This window comes from Tursiops truncatus, chromosome 3, assembly GCF_011762595.2.
Source record: "Tursiops truncatus isolate mTurTru1 chromosome 3, mTurTru1.mat.Y, whole genome shotgun sequence".
In the NCBI taxonomy this organism is placed as follows: Eukaryota; Metazoa; Chordata; class Mammalia; order Artiodactyla; family Delphinidae; genus Tursiops; species Tursiops truncatus.
The window spans coordinates 109,871,904-109,890,432 of record NC_047036.1 but is presented as its reverse complement, the minus strand read 5'-3'; the positions used below and the strand labels follow the sequence as shown (position 1 = coordinate 109,890,432).

Here is an 18,529-nt window from a genome sequence, read left to right as displayed (position 1 = left end):
AAAGAAAAAAGAACAGCTTCCATCCTCCTTAGAGGAAATGTACAATTGTATTAAAAAGCTTGCTGTGGGGGCTTCCGTGGCAGCGCAGTGGTTAAGAATCCGCCGGCCAATGCAGGGGACACGGATTCGAGCCCTGTTCGGGGAAGTTCCCGCATACCCCGGAGCAGCTAAGCCCGTGCGCCACAACTACGGAAGCCTGCACGCCTAGAGCCCGTGAGCCACAACTACGGAAGCCTGCACGCCTGGAGCCTATGCTCCTCAACAAGAGAAGCCGCTGCAATGAGAAGCCCGTGCACCGCAATGAAAAAGCAGCCCCCGCTCACTGCAACTAGAGAAAGCCCGCGCACAGCAACAAAGACACGGTACAGCGAAACAATAAAAATTGGACATGACTCATACACATCTACATCAGCAATTAACTCTTCCCCCATTAAGAGGAGTGATTCTCTTCCCTGTGATAATTTTAACCAGGTAAATTACCTTAACCAATGAACAACTATTTTTTTGTCAGTTGTTGGAAATATCCTTCCCCAGGTGTACCTCCTGTTAGTCAGATATTGTTCTTGAGAACTTTCCATATGCATATCAACTGTAATTTCCTACTGACTTACAGTTTCAGAAAGTTTTAGCCTGCAAGGAAAAAGCAGTGGTTTCTAACACCTGAATTTTAGGCTTATTGATCCTAAACTCTTGCCAAATGTTTTTACTTCACTGGGCAGGCTTGCAGCACACCCTTCTGAAACTCAAAGATTCTTCTGGCGGTTCAAGAACCCTCCTCTGATTTAAGTGTGCCATAAACATTAGTTATTACTACTTTGCTGGTTTACATTTTGTCTTTCTCAAAGCTGGTCATACCTGTGTGTGTGTAACCTTTGTTATCCGTCTCAGTCAAGCCTCTCTTTTACCATGAAAAATCTCTAATATTTTATCCTGTCCTAGACCTTCAGCTACTGAGATTGCTTTAATTATTGCCTCCTGTCTTTTTTTTTTTTTTTTTTTTTGCAGAGGCAGAAGACTTTAATTTTCATTTTGAAATAATTTATGCAGCTTAGCTAGAGTTCCAAGCAAGGAAGGTGGGAGAGGTCAGATCCGGGTCTACAATTACCTACAGTATTTGACTACCATATCCATGTTTGGTTGACTCCTTTTTTTTTTGCAGAGAAATCCAAATTCTTTCAATAGTAGAATGCTTGAAAGAGGCAGAAGGATGAGGAGAAAAGAAGTGAAAAGAAAAGCAAAATACAGTAGCAAGTGCTGTAGAATGTTTGAGGGAAGTGCATCATCACACAAGCAGGAACAAAATGGGAGACTTTATTTCATTGCTTAAATCAAAACATTCCATGAAAGACTGCCTTAAATAATTTCAGAGGCCTCACTGATACACATATGGGAGGGGAACTCCAGTACCCTGTGCCCCAAAAACTATTTGGCATAACTAATGACATGCAAACCCAATTTGCAAAAGCAGAGCATTATTACAATATGATATAAAAAGGTTGGTTGAGCAAATAGATTCCACATCTTTAAAATGGGAAAAGAGCCATTTTAATTACACTGTGTTGAACCTGAGAAATCTTGGCAATACTTAAACCCTTCTCAATTACAAATAGGAGCAAAGATACAGATGAATCAAGCCACCCCTCTCTAAGGTCACTGAGCAAAGAGATTCTGCATTTGCTATTTTGGAATAAGTTGTTTGCTTTCAGATGGCTTTTTAAAATGGATATCACGTACCTTTTGCTTGTACAGAACTTTCATATAAAATAGTTGCTCCTTAATTGTATCTGTTACTATTTAACCAGTGATTTTTCTAGTGTTATGCTATGACATTTTTTTCTTTGAATGTTCACTTTCTGCACTGAAAGGCTCAGCTGGATTTGAAAGCCACAGATTCAGAAACATGGCACAATGGTGCAATTCACAAATAAATCACACTTTAAAAAATTAAATATTCATGCCATATCAAAGTAGCCAGCCACCAGTGCCAAAGACACACGTTTATATTTCACCATAAAGACAACCACAAATTAAAAGTATTTGCCAAAGTGTCTCTTTTCTTTTCTCTCGTTGTTAAATCACTTTCTCCCAAGATGTACTTGTTTCCTAATATTTAGCATTCTCAGTACAACTGAAATTAATTACATTCACAATGGTCACATTCTGTATTCAAGACTCTCTGGAATCTTGATTGCCTAAAATGAGGTAGATAACCATTCAAGGGTTTTGTTGGTTGGGACTAATTTCCTTTAGATCTTGATCATCTTTTTTTTTAATAGAATTCCAAAATATTTAGCAAAAGATTGAAAATGTCTGAGCATTTTGGAAAAATATACTTTGAAAAGGTTTTTTTATGAAAGTTGTTTTACCTCATTTCAATTTAAAAACAGGATAAAAGCATCAAATTACAAAAGCACTACATATCTTAAAGCTGACAACCCATCATCACACAGAGCTCTAATTCTGGCTTGGGAGTACATAGATGCAGAGGCATCGGGTTAAATCATTCAGGGGCCAGACCAGCTGCTGCCCCTTAACCTTTGATCCTAAATTTCAAATTTCCTCCAAAGTTCAATCCTGACTTCTGTAGTTCTTCATAGGAGGCTCGCACTGAGATCTTGAATCCCATCTCTGGAGAAAGATCAAGCTTCAGACAGAAGCTGGAGGCGTAGGCCCACTTGGGTGAAACAGGCTGCAGTGGACAAAGTTGGAAACAAGATGGAGCCGAAGGTTTTGGACTGCTGTCTTGGGCAGGCTTAGACTGTGAGAGGCAGGCCCGATTAGAGCAACTCAGCCGTAGCCTCAGGAACCGTCAGGTTGCTGGGGGTAGGCTGGGCGCTAGACCAGCCAAGGGCCCCGGAATGGGTCGACGGGAGATTTCTGAAAAGACCTGCAGACTACTGCGGGTTTTTGTCTTTTTACGAGGAGCCGTGGGCGAGGCACCCAAGAATTTGCTTAAGGAGCCTGACTTCCTCATGCCTCGAGCCAGATCCTGGAGCATCAGGTCGTCGGCCAGGACGCCCAGAAACGCGCTGGTGGTGGAACTGAGGATGGTGGCGGCCACCTGCACCGGGCGCCGGGCCGCAAAACTGCCACTACCACCAGCGGTCGCATCGGGCTCGGTAGAGCTTCGCAGGATGGGGTCGCCAAGTAGGCGGCGAAGCGCGTACGAGGCGCCGGACGGCAGGTACTGGTAAGCGCGCCGCCCGCTGTGGTCACGCACCTGCACCTGCGCACCCAGGCGGACCACCAGCAGCACCGCTGCATCCTCATGGCCATGCAGAGCTGCCAGGTGCAGCGGCGTGTAGCCGCCGTGTGAGCGCGCGTTCACGTCGACCCGCGCGCCTCCACGCCGCGCGATCTCCACCAGCTGCTGCACCATCTCGAGGTCGCCACTCTTGGCGGCCCAATGCAGGGCCGTGAAACCAGACATGAAGTCGCGTTTGGCCGCCAGGCCGAGGTCGCGTAGCAGCAGCCCGTGCAGCTGGTGGGTCCAACGGCCCCCGGCAGCCCGCACTAGCCACTCGTGTTCGGCCGGCTCCAGGGGTACGGCGGACGGCGGCGGTGCGGCGGGCACCTCCTCGGTGTCCGGGCTCAGCAGGCGAGGGCCGGCGCGCGACAGGCGCCTCAGGTGCGGGGAGCGGCCGGGGCCCAGGCTGAGGCCCAGGCCGGACTCCTCAACTGAGAGCCGCCGCAGCAGCAGCGGGGAGCTACGTGGGCTGGGCTCCTCCGACAGCTGCCGACGCAGGCCCTGCTCCTCCGCCCGGATCCGGAGCGCCGCGGGGCCCGGGACGCAGCGCACGGGCAGCATGCAGGGCTTTTGAGGCAGCGCGCGCGGAGCGGGTGGTGGCGGCCCTTTTGTCAGCCCAGGCGCAGGTTCCGGGTCTGGCGGTTCTGCATGGGGCAAAGCTGCCTCCGACGGTGCCATGGACGGTGGGGCCACGTCTGCAGAGAGTCCCTCGGAGGGCTGGGCCAGCTCAAAGGCTGTAATCTGGGGCTCCGAGGGCATCCCTGACTGCCGGGCTGGGACTAACAGCAGCTCCTTAGTCAGCTGAGTGGGCTCAGAGGCCGGAGCCCCGGGGGTGTCCTGTGGCTCTGATGGCGGAGCCGGGTCCTCAGGTGGTTCCACTGCCCTCTGCGCCGAGGCCAAGGATGGAGCCCCCGAAGCAGCGGTTTCCCCCTGTGAGACGGAGGTGATCTTCGACGGCGGGGCTGATGCCACCGGGGTGCTCAGGAAGCAGGAGGGAAGGGACTCTGGTCCCTCCCGGGGCCGCGGCTTCTTCCTCAGCACCACAAATTTGACGCCGTCGAGCTCCTTCACCACGGCCACGTCGTTGACAAACTGCTTGAAACGGTCCCTGCGGGCGGCGCGGCCGCGTGGGTCGCCGGCATCCAGCAGCGGCTTGAAGCGGCTCCGCAGCTCAGAGTCGCGCACCTTTCCGCCGTTCTCCTGCAGAAAGCCCAGCACTGCCGCCTGGCTCACTCCGGCGGCCGCAGCGGCGGCGGCCGCGGCCAGCGCCATGGTCAGTCCGGTCCCTCAGGGGAGCCGGGGCCTCCCCCTCCCACCGACCAGCTGTTCCCGGTTGCTGGGCAGGTGGACGTCGCGGCGCCAGCTGGGACGCACTGGAGCCGGGGTTCCAGGAGTCACGTCCGCCTCGGCCAGGCTCACCTGATCGTTTTCAACGAGGCGTAACGGGCGTGTCCCTGAAGCTGAACCTCGGTCATGCCCGCGCCGCGGGGCCCAGGATCTCCTGGATAAAGGAGCTGGGGGCCGCGGCGCGCGTCCCCCGCCGCCGCCCCGCCGGGCTCCCAGTCTTCGGGGGTAGGTTTCAGCCTTTATATTCTGTCCAATGGGCGCTGGGCGCCATCCCCCGTGCGCGGTGCTCGCCTTACCGGTGACAGCTGCCATCAGGGACGCGGTGAGAGTGGGGGAGCGGAAATTCTCCACCCCACCTCCCAACACGGGAATTAAAGGCGTAGTGCCAGGCTCGGCTCCGGGTTGCTAGGTGGGTGTGTTCCCCAGGGATGCCGCGGTCGACAGGCGAGGCAAGGATTTTTATTCCTTTTAGAAATATTTAACCACAAAATACCGGGCGATTGCTTAAAAGCAATAATTTATTTAAAGATCATCAATACCTCTTGAATTGTTGATTGCGTTTCACATAGGAAAACGGCTTCATGCAACTTGCAGTAAAGACAATTTGTTGTGCGTGGCAATGCATGTCACCCGAGGTTTAGAATTTTCTTATGATAAAATAATACATTTTCCAATTGAGTTTGGGGAATAAAACCACAGGAAAACATAAAGAAGGAAAGATATCACTTGATATCACCATTAACATTTTGACTATTTTTCTTCTCCCTCCCCCATACACATGCATATACATGTTTATGCTTTACAATACGAAAGTAAAATTGGAATCATGCTATGTTTTTAAAAGTTCACTTACTCCACAAGTATTTGTTGCTCACCTAGTTTCTGCCAGTACTTTTTCAGACTGTGATACATCGATTAGCAAGACAGATAAAAACTCCTGACCTAATGGAGCTCCCATAGTGGGCTGGGGGGAAGGTGAGGAGGGACAAAGAGAAGTGATATGGTAATCTGAAAATTGTATAATATGCTAGAGAAATACTATGGAAAAAATAAAGCAGAGTAAAATAGAGGGGCAGGTTGCAAGTTTGAACCCTGTGTTTCAGGAGTAGGACTCACTGTGAAGGCCACAATTAAGCAAGGACTTGAAGAGATCAGGGACTTAAGTAGCTACGTAGGAGAAGCTTTTTCAGCAGAGGGACCAGCCAGGGCAAAGGTGGGATCAAGTTCTTAATTTACAAACACAGTACTACAAATATATAATCAGAGGCACCGTAGTACTTGAAGAGAGGGACTCTGGAATCTTGCTTTCTTGCACTTTCTTTTTAAATTAATTTTTATTGGCGTATAGTTGCTTCACAATGTTGTGTTAGTTTCTACTGCACAGCAAAGTGAATCAGCTATACGTACACATATATCCCCTCTTTTCTGGATTTCCTTCCCATTTAGGTTACCACAGAGCACTGAGTAGGGTTCCCTGTGCTATACAGTAGGTTCTCATTAGTTATCTAGTTTATGCATAGTATCAGTAGTGTATATATGTCAATCCCAGTCTCCCAATTCATCCCACCCAAAATGCCACCCTTGAGTCTTAGCTCTACATTGAGCTACTTGCTTGACCTCTCCGTGCCTCAATTTTCTTACCTGTGAAGGGGGAGAATGACAATATTACACTTACTTCAACAAGTTGTTGTGAGGATTCTGTGAGAAAGTAAACATAAAGCACTTAGAACAATGCTTGGCCCACGGTAAACGTTCAAATTATTGTTGGTAGTATAGCTACTACTATTATTCTTACTCATTGAAAAAAAAAAAACAAAAAAGAGAGAACGGTCTTCACTGGTGACGCAGTGGTTAAGAATCTGCTGCCAATGCAGGGGACACGGGTTTGAGACCTGCTCGGGGAAGATCCCACATGCCGCGGAGCAACTAAGCCCGTGTGTCACAACTACTGAGCCTGCGCTCTAGAGCCTGCGAGCCACAACTACTGAGCCCAAGTGCCACAACTACTGAAGCCTGCGTGCTTAGAGCCCGTGCTCTGCAACAAGAGAAGCCACCCAACGAGAAGCCCGTGCACCGCAATGAAGAGTAGCCCCCGCTCGCCACAACTAGAGAAAAGCCTGCGCGCAGCAACAAAGACCCAAAGCAGCCAAAAATAAAAATAAATAAATAAATTTATATTAAAAAAACAAAAAGAGAGAGAGAACATGTGAAAGGTCCCCCTCTCCCCAATCCCATTTCCTAGAGGTAATTTCTGTCTTTTTTTTTTTTTGGCTGCGTTGGGTCTTCATTGCTACTCATGGGTTTTCTCTAGCTGCAGTGAGCGGGGGCTACTCTTCGTTGTGGTGCGCGGGCTTCTCATTGCGGTGGCTTCTCTTGTTGCAGAGCACAGGCTCTAGGTGCGCAGGCTTCAGTAGTTGTGGCTCGCGGGCTCTAGAGTGCAGGCTCAGTAGTTGTGGCGCACGGGCTTAGGTGCTCTGCAGCATGTGGGATCTTCCTGGACCAGGTTTCGAACCCTTGTGCCCTGCATTGGCAGGCGGATTCTTAACCACTGCGCCAGCAGGGAAGCCCAATTTCTGTATTCAGTTCTGTTTCCAGAATGCATTCAATTTAATCTTCTTTGTAACCTCGTTTTATACTATATTGTGAGCATTTGCCCCAATGACAGTAACTATTCTTTAAAAAATATACGATTTTTTAAATGACAGGATCACGTATATATAGTAATACACTTTATTTTTTTTAACATCTTTATTGGAGTATAATTGCTTTAAAATGGTGTGTTAGTTTCTGCTTTATAACAAAGTGACTCAGTTATACATATACATATGTTCCCATATCTCTTCCCTCTTGCGTCTCCCTCCCTCCCACCCTCCCTATCCCACCCCTCTAGGTGGTCACAAACCACCTAGCTGATCTCCCTGTGCTATGCGGCTACTTCCCACTAGCTATCTATTTTACATTTGGTAGTGTATATGTGTCAATGCCACTCTCTCACTTTGTCACAGCTTACCCTTCCCCCTCCCTATATCCTCAAGTCCATGCTCTAGTAGGTCTGTGTCTTTATTCCCGTCTTACCCCTAGGTTCTTCATGACCTTTTTTTTTTTCTTAGATTCCATGTATATGTGTTAGCATACGGCATTTGTTTTTCTCTTTCTGACTTACTTCACTCTGTATGACAGACTCTAGGTCCATCCACCTCACTACAAATAACTCAATTTCATTTCTCTTTATGGCTGAGTAATATTCCATTGTATATATGTGCCACATCTGCTTTATCCATTCATCTGTTGATGGACACTTAGGTTGCTTCCATGTCCTGGCTATTGTAAATAGAGCTGCAATGAACATTTTGGTACATGGCTCTTTTTGAATTATGGTTTTCTCAGGGTATATGCCCAGTAGTGGGATTGCTGGGTCGTATGGTAGTTCTATTTGTAGTTTTTTAAGGAACCTCCATACTGTTCTCCATAGTGGCTGTATCAATTTACATTCCCACCAACAGTGCAAAAGTGTTCCCTTTTCTCCACACCCTCTCCAGCATTTATTGTTTGTAGATTTTTTGATGATGGCCATTCTGAACGGTGTGAGATGATATCTCATTGTAGTTTTGATTTGCATTTCTCTAATGATTAATGATGTTAAGCATTCTTTCATTTGTTTGTTGGCAATCTGTATATCTTCTTTGGAGAAATGTCTATTTAGGTCTTCTACCCAATCCAAAAATGGGCAGAAGACCTAAATAGACATTTCTCCAAAGTAATACACTTTAACTGTTTTCTTACATTTAATAGTCTACATTGTTTCTGGTTTTTAATTCTTACAGATGGTGTTGCTTATATATAAAACTTTGTGCACATTTCTGATTAATTCCTTAGGATAGAATCCTACAAGTAGAATTACTAGGTCAAAGGGAATTAATTATTTTTAAAACTCTTGGAAACTTTTTGCTAAGTTTTTTTCCAGAAAAGTTACAGCCCCATGAAATTCCCTTGTCTTTCCCTCACTGACACTAAGCAGTATCTTTTCGTTTGTCATTTTGAAAGTCAAAAAATTTGTATCTCTTTCTAATTTCCATTTATTTTATTACTAATGAAGTTAAACTTTTCCCCTCGTATTTATTGTCTTTGTTCTTTTGTCCCTTGCTCTTTTCCCCATTTACCCATATTTTCTTATTGATATGTAGTTATTAACCCTTTATTATATATGTTGTAAATATTTTCCCACTTTGTCGTTTGTCCTTTAATTTTGTTTTCTGATGACACTTTCACTTTTAGACAACTAGTTTTTAATTGCAAATATTGTATCCTTTTAGCTTAAGAATATAAGTGAAAAATACGAAGGTACATCTCCCTTTTAAATAATTTTTAGCATCAGTTTACCCTGTAGCATCAAGCAGTCTACAACAGAATGACAACAATGTCCTTGGGAAAAGTCCTTGTGTTTTTACCATAGAATTCTAAATGTAATCAGCTATCATTTCTCTTTAAATATTACCCCTTCTTTAAACCCAGCTCAAATCCCACCCCTGCGAAGTCTTCTGCAACTGCCCCAGGTGTATCGTCCTCTTCACTCTTCTGTAATTTATTTCAATGAACATCTATTGGCTATCTTTGGGTGCAAGGCAGTGAGCCAAGTCTTCTGGGAAGAAGACACAACCTTCCTTTGAACAGCTTACTGCTTAGTGGAGAGAAAAACACAACTAATTGTGTTACGTGTTCAAATGAAATGAATGCTCTATGTGCTTTCTAGCAGGTAGATTCTAAGAGAGGCACCTGGGAAAATCTTCAAGAGACAGGCTGTGAGAACAAGATAGGGGAGGGCTTGGAAGTTGGACAGCGAAGGCTGAATTCAGGGTAAAGAGTGTCTAGTGTGTTTTCTATTTAGGGTATGTGTCAGAGACACAGAAGAAGATAATGTTTGCAAAGTAATCTGGGGTCATGGATGGAAGACCTTATATGCTAGTTTGGACTTTATCCTGTTTGCAGTAGAATGCCATGGAAACCTTTCTTCTTTTTTCTTTTTAAAAAGTAGCTTTAATTATTTCCTGATTATAACATTAATAATGATGTTTTCCCAATTCCCAGTAGTTTCCAAAATATGGAAAGAACAGATCACATGTTAGAGAGAACCACTCTTAATATTTGTTGGTTTATTCTCTGAGGTTTTCTATTTACATCCATAGATATATAAACAGCCATATATACCGTTCTACACAGATAGGATTAGACCACTAATTGTTCCATAACCGATGCTCCCTTAGCCTGTTGTAACCAGTGCTGATGTGGTGAATGGGTGGAGGAGGGGGCTCTGGAGAGGTGATGACAGGGTCCCTGTGAGAGATGGTGAGGGTCATCCAGCTAGGGCAGAAAGACAGGGATGGGTGACAAAGAAGTTTCAGGAGGAGAACTTGCATTATATTGCCTGTTTTCATTTTTAAAGTCACATTTCCTTCGTTGCCATTTTCATGTCAATAGCTACTTTTTATATTTTATTTTCTTAGCTTTTTCAGGACAAATTGTTGGGTCCCTTGGAAAAATCATTTCCATGATCTCATAGGTAGTGGAGCCTCAATCAACTTGGAATTTTGTTACTATCCCCTCTTTCCAAGGGGAAGAGGGAGAAGATTCCCCCGTTAAAGATCATTATTGATTTTTGTTTGAACTCATTCTGACTATGATCACTAAGAATAGGCAAGAGATTAAATACTTTGCTTGTACTGAATTGCTGGTACAAGCAAAGTTTACTGACAATGCTTAACAGGCTTCAGGCTCTGAGCTATACAAAGAAATGTGCCCAAGGTCACAGTTAATAATTGGCTGAGCCCAAACTCGAACCCCAGCCTGTCTGATTCCAAAGCTCATGCTCATTCACTGTGCAAAATTGGATCACCAGTGCTTAAAACTGATGTCCTGTATGTTTAATAAATAAAGTAGGGAAGAAGTCGTCAAATAAAAATCTAGCTTAAACCTTTATGCTTGTGCATCTGAACGTACTCTGCTTTAATATTTTAAATGATTAGTTTATAGTTTGAGGAGACATTAGGATGAGGATGCCAATGACATCCAGTTCCCCAGGCTGCTTTTAAATTTTGGTGCCCTGCTGCCAGTGAGGCCATCGAATCAATTCTTCCAGTGACCCAGAAGTTTGCCAGTAAACATTAGGAAAATCAAACATAAAGTGTATATTTATAGCAAGGGTAAAATTCTGTAATGTGTTTTGAACATGGGAGAAAGCAACAAGGACTTTTTTTTCCTATCTCAGTAACAAATTTGGAGGAGGTGGGGGAAGATGGCCCTTTGCATTTTTAAAGGCACATTTAAAAAAATATATAAAATTAATAGCCTTCATAACTGTATTATATTATGTTATGTTACATTGTTATATTATGTTATATTGCATTGCCTGTTCCACCCTGCAATCTGCTCTGAACCCCATGCCTGAGCCCCACAGAGAGCCTTAGTGGAGGCTTTATGTTTCCAACTGTCTTGTCCCTGTCATGGTGGTGTGAATAGGCCCCTTCCATTAGGCTTAGCCCACCACAGCCTGTCTCTTCTGCCCCCTGCAGGCTCACCAATGTCTGTAAGGAAGAGGAGTGTCTGGGTCCCCACCAGGAAGGGGCGCTGGGGACAGAGGGGGATGGGCTACCCAGAATGGCTGTAAAGGGACTTTGTCCGGATATCAAGCTTTTGCAGTCCTGACTTCAGGAACAAATCATGTTTTGTTCTTGCTTACCAGCCCAGGGGAAGCAAGAGGGCCTCTTTTTTCTCACCCCTGTGACTTGTTAAGCCAGTTCTCTCTGAGGTCAAAGGGACTTGCTTTATGTCTAAATCTTGGTGACAAATGTCAGATCCTTTGCCTCTGTTATAAACTGAGTTTTCATATCTGTGATTCATTTTTCAGGCTTATCTGACTCCTCAGACTGTTGCTTGGTTGCTTGATAGGGAACAGGAGACTTGATCCGTGAAGACTTGGAGAGCTGTGTCCTGGTCAGGTGTAGCACAAGAGGATGCCCTTTGCTGCCTTTAGTCAACCCTTCTTGGCCTGTTTTATTCTCATAGACAAGTTTTGACTTAAAAAATTATATACATATATATTTTTATTTTATTTTATTTTATTTTTTTGCGGTATGCGGGCCTCTCACTGTTGTGGCCTCTCCCATTGCAGAGCACAGGCTCCGGACGCGCAGGCTCAGCGGCCATGGCTCGCAGGCCCAGCCGCTCCGCGGCATGTGGGATCCTCCCGGACCAGGGCATTAACCCGTGTCCCCTGCATCGGCAGGCAGACTCTCAACCACTGCGTCACCAGGGAAGCCCCAAAAAATTATATACATTTTTAAACCCCCGGAGAGACCTTTTGGGGCTTTCATCTGGGTCAATGTCTACATTAGGACGGCTTAGTTTGAGAGGCCTGCAAAATGTTGTTTTATACATTTCCTTAATTGTAAAGTAGAGTCCCTGCTTGGGTCAGGGTGGAGAAATCAGCAACCCAGAGGCCAGCCTTCCATTCTATTATGGTTACCCATTCAGATGGGCTTGGAGATGACAGCACCAAATGTTTGGTTATGTGAAATCTACCAACAGCATCTGGCTTTAGAGATGGACAGGTGGAAGTAGCTCAACTCTTCCCTAAACTCTTGTTGTACTAGCATACCGTGTTTATCTTGCCTTCCATGGGCAATGTGGGTAAAGGGAGAAAGAATCCTTAGATATCAACTTATCCAACTTCCTATTCAACGTTTCTAAGAGCTCATTAACAGAGAGCTCAAAATACAATAATTTGAAGTAAGTTATACGAAAAGACTGAGAGTTATATGTTGATGGAGACCCTCCCTTCTAGAGGGAATGTTGAGGGGAGGAGTCTAGCTGAGGTCTGTGTAACAGAGGGAACAGCAAGAGGTGATGAGAGCAGGCAGTAAAGGGCTAGTTCCGGGTCCTCAGAAGATCTGCTTGCTTGCCATTTTGAGACTATCAGCTAAGTAAATATTGAACAGTTTTATTAACAGCCCTCAGAGTAATAATTAGTGACACTGAACAACGAGCAAAAACGGATGATGAACTGTACCTCTGAGGCTGTGTGGTCTGGGGAAGAAGTCATTAGCAGTACTGGTTTTACTTATTTGATTAAGCGTCAATAAAATACTAGCAGCGCTAACTGAAAACAAGGATGATATAGGTCTTTTTTCATCTACCTATTCCCACAATGGCTCAAGCTCCCAGGAGCAAGATGCTGTGTCCTCATCAGTTAGGATATAGCTCTATGTTCAATTAATATTGATAATGATAAAATGGCCACAGTTTGTCACTTATAGTGACTTTCATTGCTTTGATTTTTCTTTTTCAGAATGGGCTAGAGGGCACTGTCTACAGTAACTATTCAGTAGTTATTCAATATGTTCAATAACTACTGATAATGACAAAACAGTAACGATTTGTCAGGTGGTAGTGACTCTCATCACTTTGTTCCTTCTCAAAAATGGTGTCAGTAAACAGCCTGGATATGTTACAACAGGTTACCGGGGTTCAATAGCCCCATAATTTCAGGAGCTAGGAGTGAGGCCATGGAGAGGTCTGCCTTCCTGGACTTTTCTAAATGTAAACTTCTGGTTACCTTCTCAGATGTTGATCAAATGGAGGTGAGCACAGCATAGTAAGCAACAGAAACATCTATGCTGACGCTGCAGGACTTCAATTCCACATAGAATGGCTGGAGCAAAAGAAAGGAACAAAAATACAGAGGAGCTTGGGGCGCCCAGCCAGAGGAAAGCTTATGCTTTCCCATCCAGTCTCTGAAACACAAACTATTGAGGGTTTCTCTCTCAGTGGAAAAAGGATGGAGTCTGCAACTTGGCTCTTCATACATGGCGCCGTGTTCCTTCCTCTCTTCTTCCTCTTCCATCTTCTCTTCTTTGGCAGAGATGATAGAATTTCCTGGATAAAATAATCCTTTCCTTTTTAAGTGGAAAATTTTTGGCAAAATGTCACAATGTCCTAATGTCCTCGGAGCTCAACATACTGGGCCTTAGAAAGTTTCCAGGGCAGAGACAATAAGACCACAGTCTGCACAGAGCCTTCTGTGTGGCTGCGACAGCGAAGACAAAAACAGTCATGTTCATGTTGTTGTTTGGGATTGGGCTTTTTTGCTGCTGCTTCTCTGTGGTAGTTTTTCACTATTCAGTCTAAATTTTTAAAGAACATTGTGTATGTCTCCATGAAGACAAATTGTTTACATCTCAAAGTTAACAAATTCTATGTCCTCTTTGTTATTTTCCATTCAGAAGATGTAGTGGGTTGAATAGTGGACCGCCCCCTCCGCAAAGATATGTCTGCATCCCAGAACCCGTGAATGCGACTGTATTTGGAAAAAGTGTCTTCGCAGATGTAATTAAATTAAGGATCCCAAGACGAGAACATCCTGAATTATCCAGGTAGGTGTTAAATCCAGTGACAAGTGTCCTTATAAGAGACAGAAGTCACAGAAGAGGAGAAGGCTATGTGAAGACCGAAGCAGAGGTTGGAGTGATGCAGGAAGCCAAGGAATGCCTGCAGCCCCCAGAAGCTGGAAGAGTCAAGGAAGGATTGTCAAGTCCAGGCTCCCCTAGAGCCTTGGGGGGAGGCTACAGACTAACGACACCTTGATTTTATTTATTTTATTTATTTTATTTGGCCATGCCATGCAGCTTGTGGGATCTTAGTTCCCCGACCAGAGACTGAACCTGTGCCCTCAGCAGTGAAAACGCGGAGTCCTAACCACTGGCCCAGACCACTGGAGAATTCCCGACACCTTGATTTTTAGACTTCTGGTCTCCAGAGCTGTGAGAGAACACATTTCTGCAGCTTTAAGCTACCCAGGTCGTGATAATTTGTTATGGCAGCTCCAGAAAACTAATACAGAAGGATAGGAGGACATGGGAGATTTATCCAAATATTACTGGAATGGAAGATTCCATCCTGAAGTAGCATTCCTCAGGTCCCTAGGTCTCAGATAACCCAAGGCTATGACAAGATCTGGCCTAGGCACGTCTCAACTAAAACCCATGGCTGTAGCTGCGTGTTGGAGAGTCCTGATGTGTATATCAAATTTTGGGAGCAAAAACTCCTTGACAGTATAAAGGTATCCAGACCCAGAGGAAGGCTCCTCATTCTGTGAGGTATTTTATGTGGCAAGATGGTAGACCAGCAGGGTAATTTCACTCTGCTGGGGAAGTGTGTTTCTTGTTAGTTCATTCACTGAACTCCTGGTTTCTGTCTCCTCCACCCATGACAGACTTTCACTTTCCCAGAACCCGCCACCACCTTGCAGTGCCTGCATCCCTTTGGAGTCATCTGCAGTGTGGCATTCCATGTCGTTATCACCAAGCTAAGAGTGTTGGCAAACAAGACGAAATATCTTCATACTTCTAATTTAAGAGGTAAAAATATAAAGATAATAAGTGACAGTTCCTCTATACTATAAGCTGTAGCCTGGTGGGGAAGATAGACATATAAACAGACATATAAACGGAGATCTATGGGAGGATGTGCTTAGGGCCAGACAGAGATCTCCTAGCCTCCTGGGGCACCCAGGGGAGGGAGCACTTCTCCTTGGGAGAAGCTAAAAACTTCCTGAGAAGACAAGATATTTGAGCTAATGACCAGGAACTCTGCAGGCTGAGAAGGGAGAGGTAGGCGTTCTCAGAAGAGGCATCAGCATAAGCAAAGGCATAGAGTGTGTTTGTGAAATAGCAGGAAGCTCAGGGTGGCCAGAGAATGGGGGCGGTGGTGGTGAGAATGGAGGTGAATGAGTGCAGACACAGACTGGAGAAGGTGATTGGGGCAGACTATTAAGGGCCTCACACAACCCCAATAACTCAAACCAGTGTGTCTAAGCTGAACTGGTTATCTTCTTCCCTAACCCTCCTGTCCCTCCCCCATAAAAGGGACCATCAACCACCCGGCTGGGCATGCAGCGTGATTCTTCCTCACCCTCTTTAGTACTTCTTCCATCCATCCAGCTCTCTCCATTCCTATGCCAGGCTGCCATCATCTCCAGCCTAGATGTCGGCAATGGTCCTCTCGTCCCCTTGCGCTCAATGTCCTTGGCTCCCAGTCGGCCTCATCTCCATTCCATTCTCTATCTGTAGCCAGGGCAAGCCATTTAGAAGACAGATCTAATCACATCACTTGGCTGTCTTTGTAAAACGCTAAACCATTTTAAATGGCTTGCAAGACCCTCTACGATATAGCTTCTAATCAACGCAACACATGCACAGAGGAGCTTATAATGGGAAGCACTTGTACCCTGACATGGCATTCCCCATCCCCAGGCCCTCTCCGTACAGAAACTCTTTCGGCTAGCTCTGGGTTTTGGTACTTCTGGTGGTTACATCCACATCCCAAGTATTATGCTTGTACTGAAGTCTCCTGATTTATCAATCTTGAGTGTCTTAATATAATAAATAAGGGTTTAATTGACTTCTATTACTTTTTGTCTCCCTTCTCCATCCCCAGATTATTCCTAGTTCCTTCTCAGGTCTGTTCTGAAACCTCAAAAAATATACTTAGCCCTAATTTCTTTCTTTATCAATCTAGGGCAGATTTACCCCTAACTTACCACTTTGTAAAATGGGAACATTAGCGCTCCCATCTTACCATCTGCCTTCCATTGCCCAGCCATTCCTTGCCTATACCTTGACTTATACATTTGCACTTTGATGACATTTATATTCCATTTAACCATAGTGAAATCTTCCATAAATGCTTTCTAAGTTGATTCTAAAAGGCAAAACACTTTTTATTTTATAATAACCATGAAAACCCATTCACTGCAACTCACCTCTGTGCTATGTTTTATTTTGCTTCATATTTGAGTCCTGCCTTTTTGTCTATTTTTGTTTGTTTGTTTGTTTTCCTGGGAGTATAACTGCCTCTCTTCTTCTTCTTCTTCTTTTCTTTTTTTTTTTGCAGTCTGTGGGTTTCCCAGGGCATCTGTCGTACTCTCTAGCCTATTGGATCACTCCCACCAACCTCTCTCTGAGAGCCCTCTGATCAGTCTGGCTGGTGGCGCCAGGCTTGCTGCACAGCTGTCAGCCCTTATCCTGGGACTCTCCTTGACTGCTGTCCTGGCTTGGGTGCACTGTTTCTGAATGTCGTATCGTTCTCTTTTGGTACCTGCTGAAGCATGCTATCAAGTAACTTCCTAAGAAAAGATGCTTAAGCAGTAATTTTTTCTTACCTTTTTGTTGTGCAAAACTTTAAACACACGTATAAAAGGAGAGAAAATAAAATAATGAACCCTCATATACCCATCAACCAGCTCCAGTAATTGTCAACTGATGGTCAATCTTGTTTCACCTATATTCCTAGTTACTTCCTACCACTCCCAGATTATTTTGAAGTAAATTCCAGATATCATATCACCAGTAAATATTTAAGTATATATCTTGAAAGGTAAGGGCTCTTTTTTTTTTTTTTCCCAGCCATGTCGCGTGGCTTGTGGGATCCTAGTTCCCTGACCAGGGATCAAACCCGGGCCCTCAGCAGTGAGAGTGCGGAGTCCTAACCACTGGACTGCCAGGGAATTCCCAGGTAAGGGCTCTTTAAAAAACCATAATCACTATACCATTAACACACCTAAAAATTAGCTATAATTTCTTAGCGTTATCAAATAATCAGTCAGTGTTCAAATTTCCCTGATGTATATAAATGTTTGCTGGTTTGAATTGAATCCAATTACAGTTGTTTGATATGTCTGTCTCTTGAGTCTTGTTTAATCTACGGTTCCCCTGTCTCTTTTTTCCTTACAATTTATTTGTTGAAAAAGAACTTTTTTTGTTTTTCTTGTAAAGTTTCCCACAATCTGGATTTTGCTCCTTGCATTCCTGTTGTGACATTCGACAGAGTCCTTTACCTCCTGTACTTCCTGTGGATTAGTAGTAAAATCTAGAGTCTTGAGCAGATTCAAGCTTGATTATTGCAGATGCACCTTCATGGGTGGTAGCCTGTGCTTCCAAAAGGAGGCACATCATGTCTGCCTTTCTCTCTTTTATAACGTGAGTGAGCAGCCATTGATGATCCTTGCCTAGATCCATTATTTTATTGGGGATTACAACATGGTGCTATTTTGTCACTCTTTCATTTACTAGCTGGAAGGTTTCTATATTAGAGAGAAATTTGCCCTCATTTACTATTTAGTTACCCTGAGGCTTCTATGGGAAGGGTTGAATAAATTCCCTTTCTTTACCATTTGTCAAAATAATGGGTCCCTAGCATCTTCCAAAGACAACCTGTGAGCTTTACAATTTTTACTCATGAATTTAAATGTATTTGATGAGTTTCAATTCGTTCCAGTTATTATAGTTAACAATGCTCACATTGTCTCTTATTTGCCAGTGGAAACTTTGTTCAGTTGGCTCCTAACCCTCTTGACTTCATTCTTCCTTGATGTCTGAAATAAGATGTTTCAGTTTCATCTTGTATATTTCCTATCCTAGACCTGGAGTTAACAATTTCTCATTGTTACTGGATTGGTCATTTTTTTTAGCTCTTTTCAGTAGACAGTGCTGGAAATACTTTTTTTTTTTTTTTTGCGGTACGCAGGCCCCTCACTGTTGTGGCCTCTCCCGTTGCGGAGCACAGGCTCCGGACGCACAGGTTCAGTGGCCATGGCTCACAGGCCTAGCCGCTCCGTGGCATGTGGGATCCTCCCGGACCAGGGCACGAACCCGTGTCCCCTGCATCGGCAGGCAGACCCTCAACCACTGCGCCACCAGGGAAACCCTGGAAATACATTTTTTAAAGAGAAAAAATACATCATAAATTCATACTAAAACTTCTAAATCAAATTGAAGATTGAGAAATTTTACTTAACCTCATGGATCTTATATCTCCTTTCTCTCACACTCAACACGAGGTAAGCATTATACCTTTTACAACGTCTGAACACTTCTTTATTCTCCC

The 18,529-nt window shown here is 44.6% G+C and overlaps 1 protein-coding gene across 1 annotated transcript; it reads right to left on the bottom strand.

The window, feature by feature from the left end:
• Positions 1-1,293: 1,293 nt before the first annotated feature.
• On the bottom strand, positions 1,294-4,594 carry SOWAHA (sosondowah ankyrin repeat domain family member A). The gene has a single exon (XM_019924892.3). It carries the CDS (start codon positions 4,517-4,519, stop codon positions 2,810-2,812), a length of 1,710 nt encoding a protein of 569 aa, XP_019780451.2. The 5' UTR covers positions 4,520-4,594; the 3' UTR covers positions 1,294-2,809.
• Positions 4,595-18,529: the final 13,935 nt, after the last annotated feature.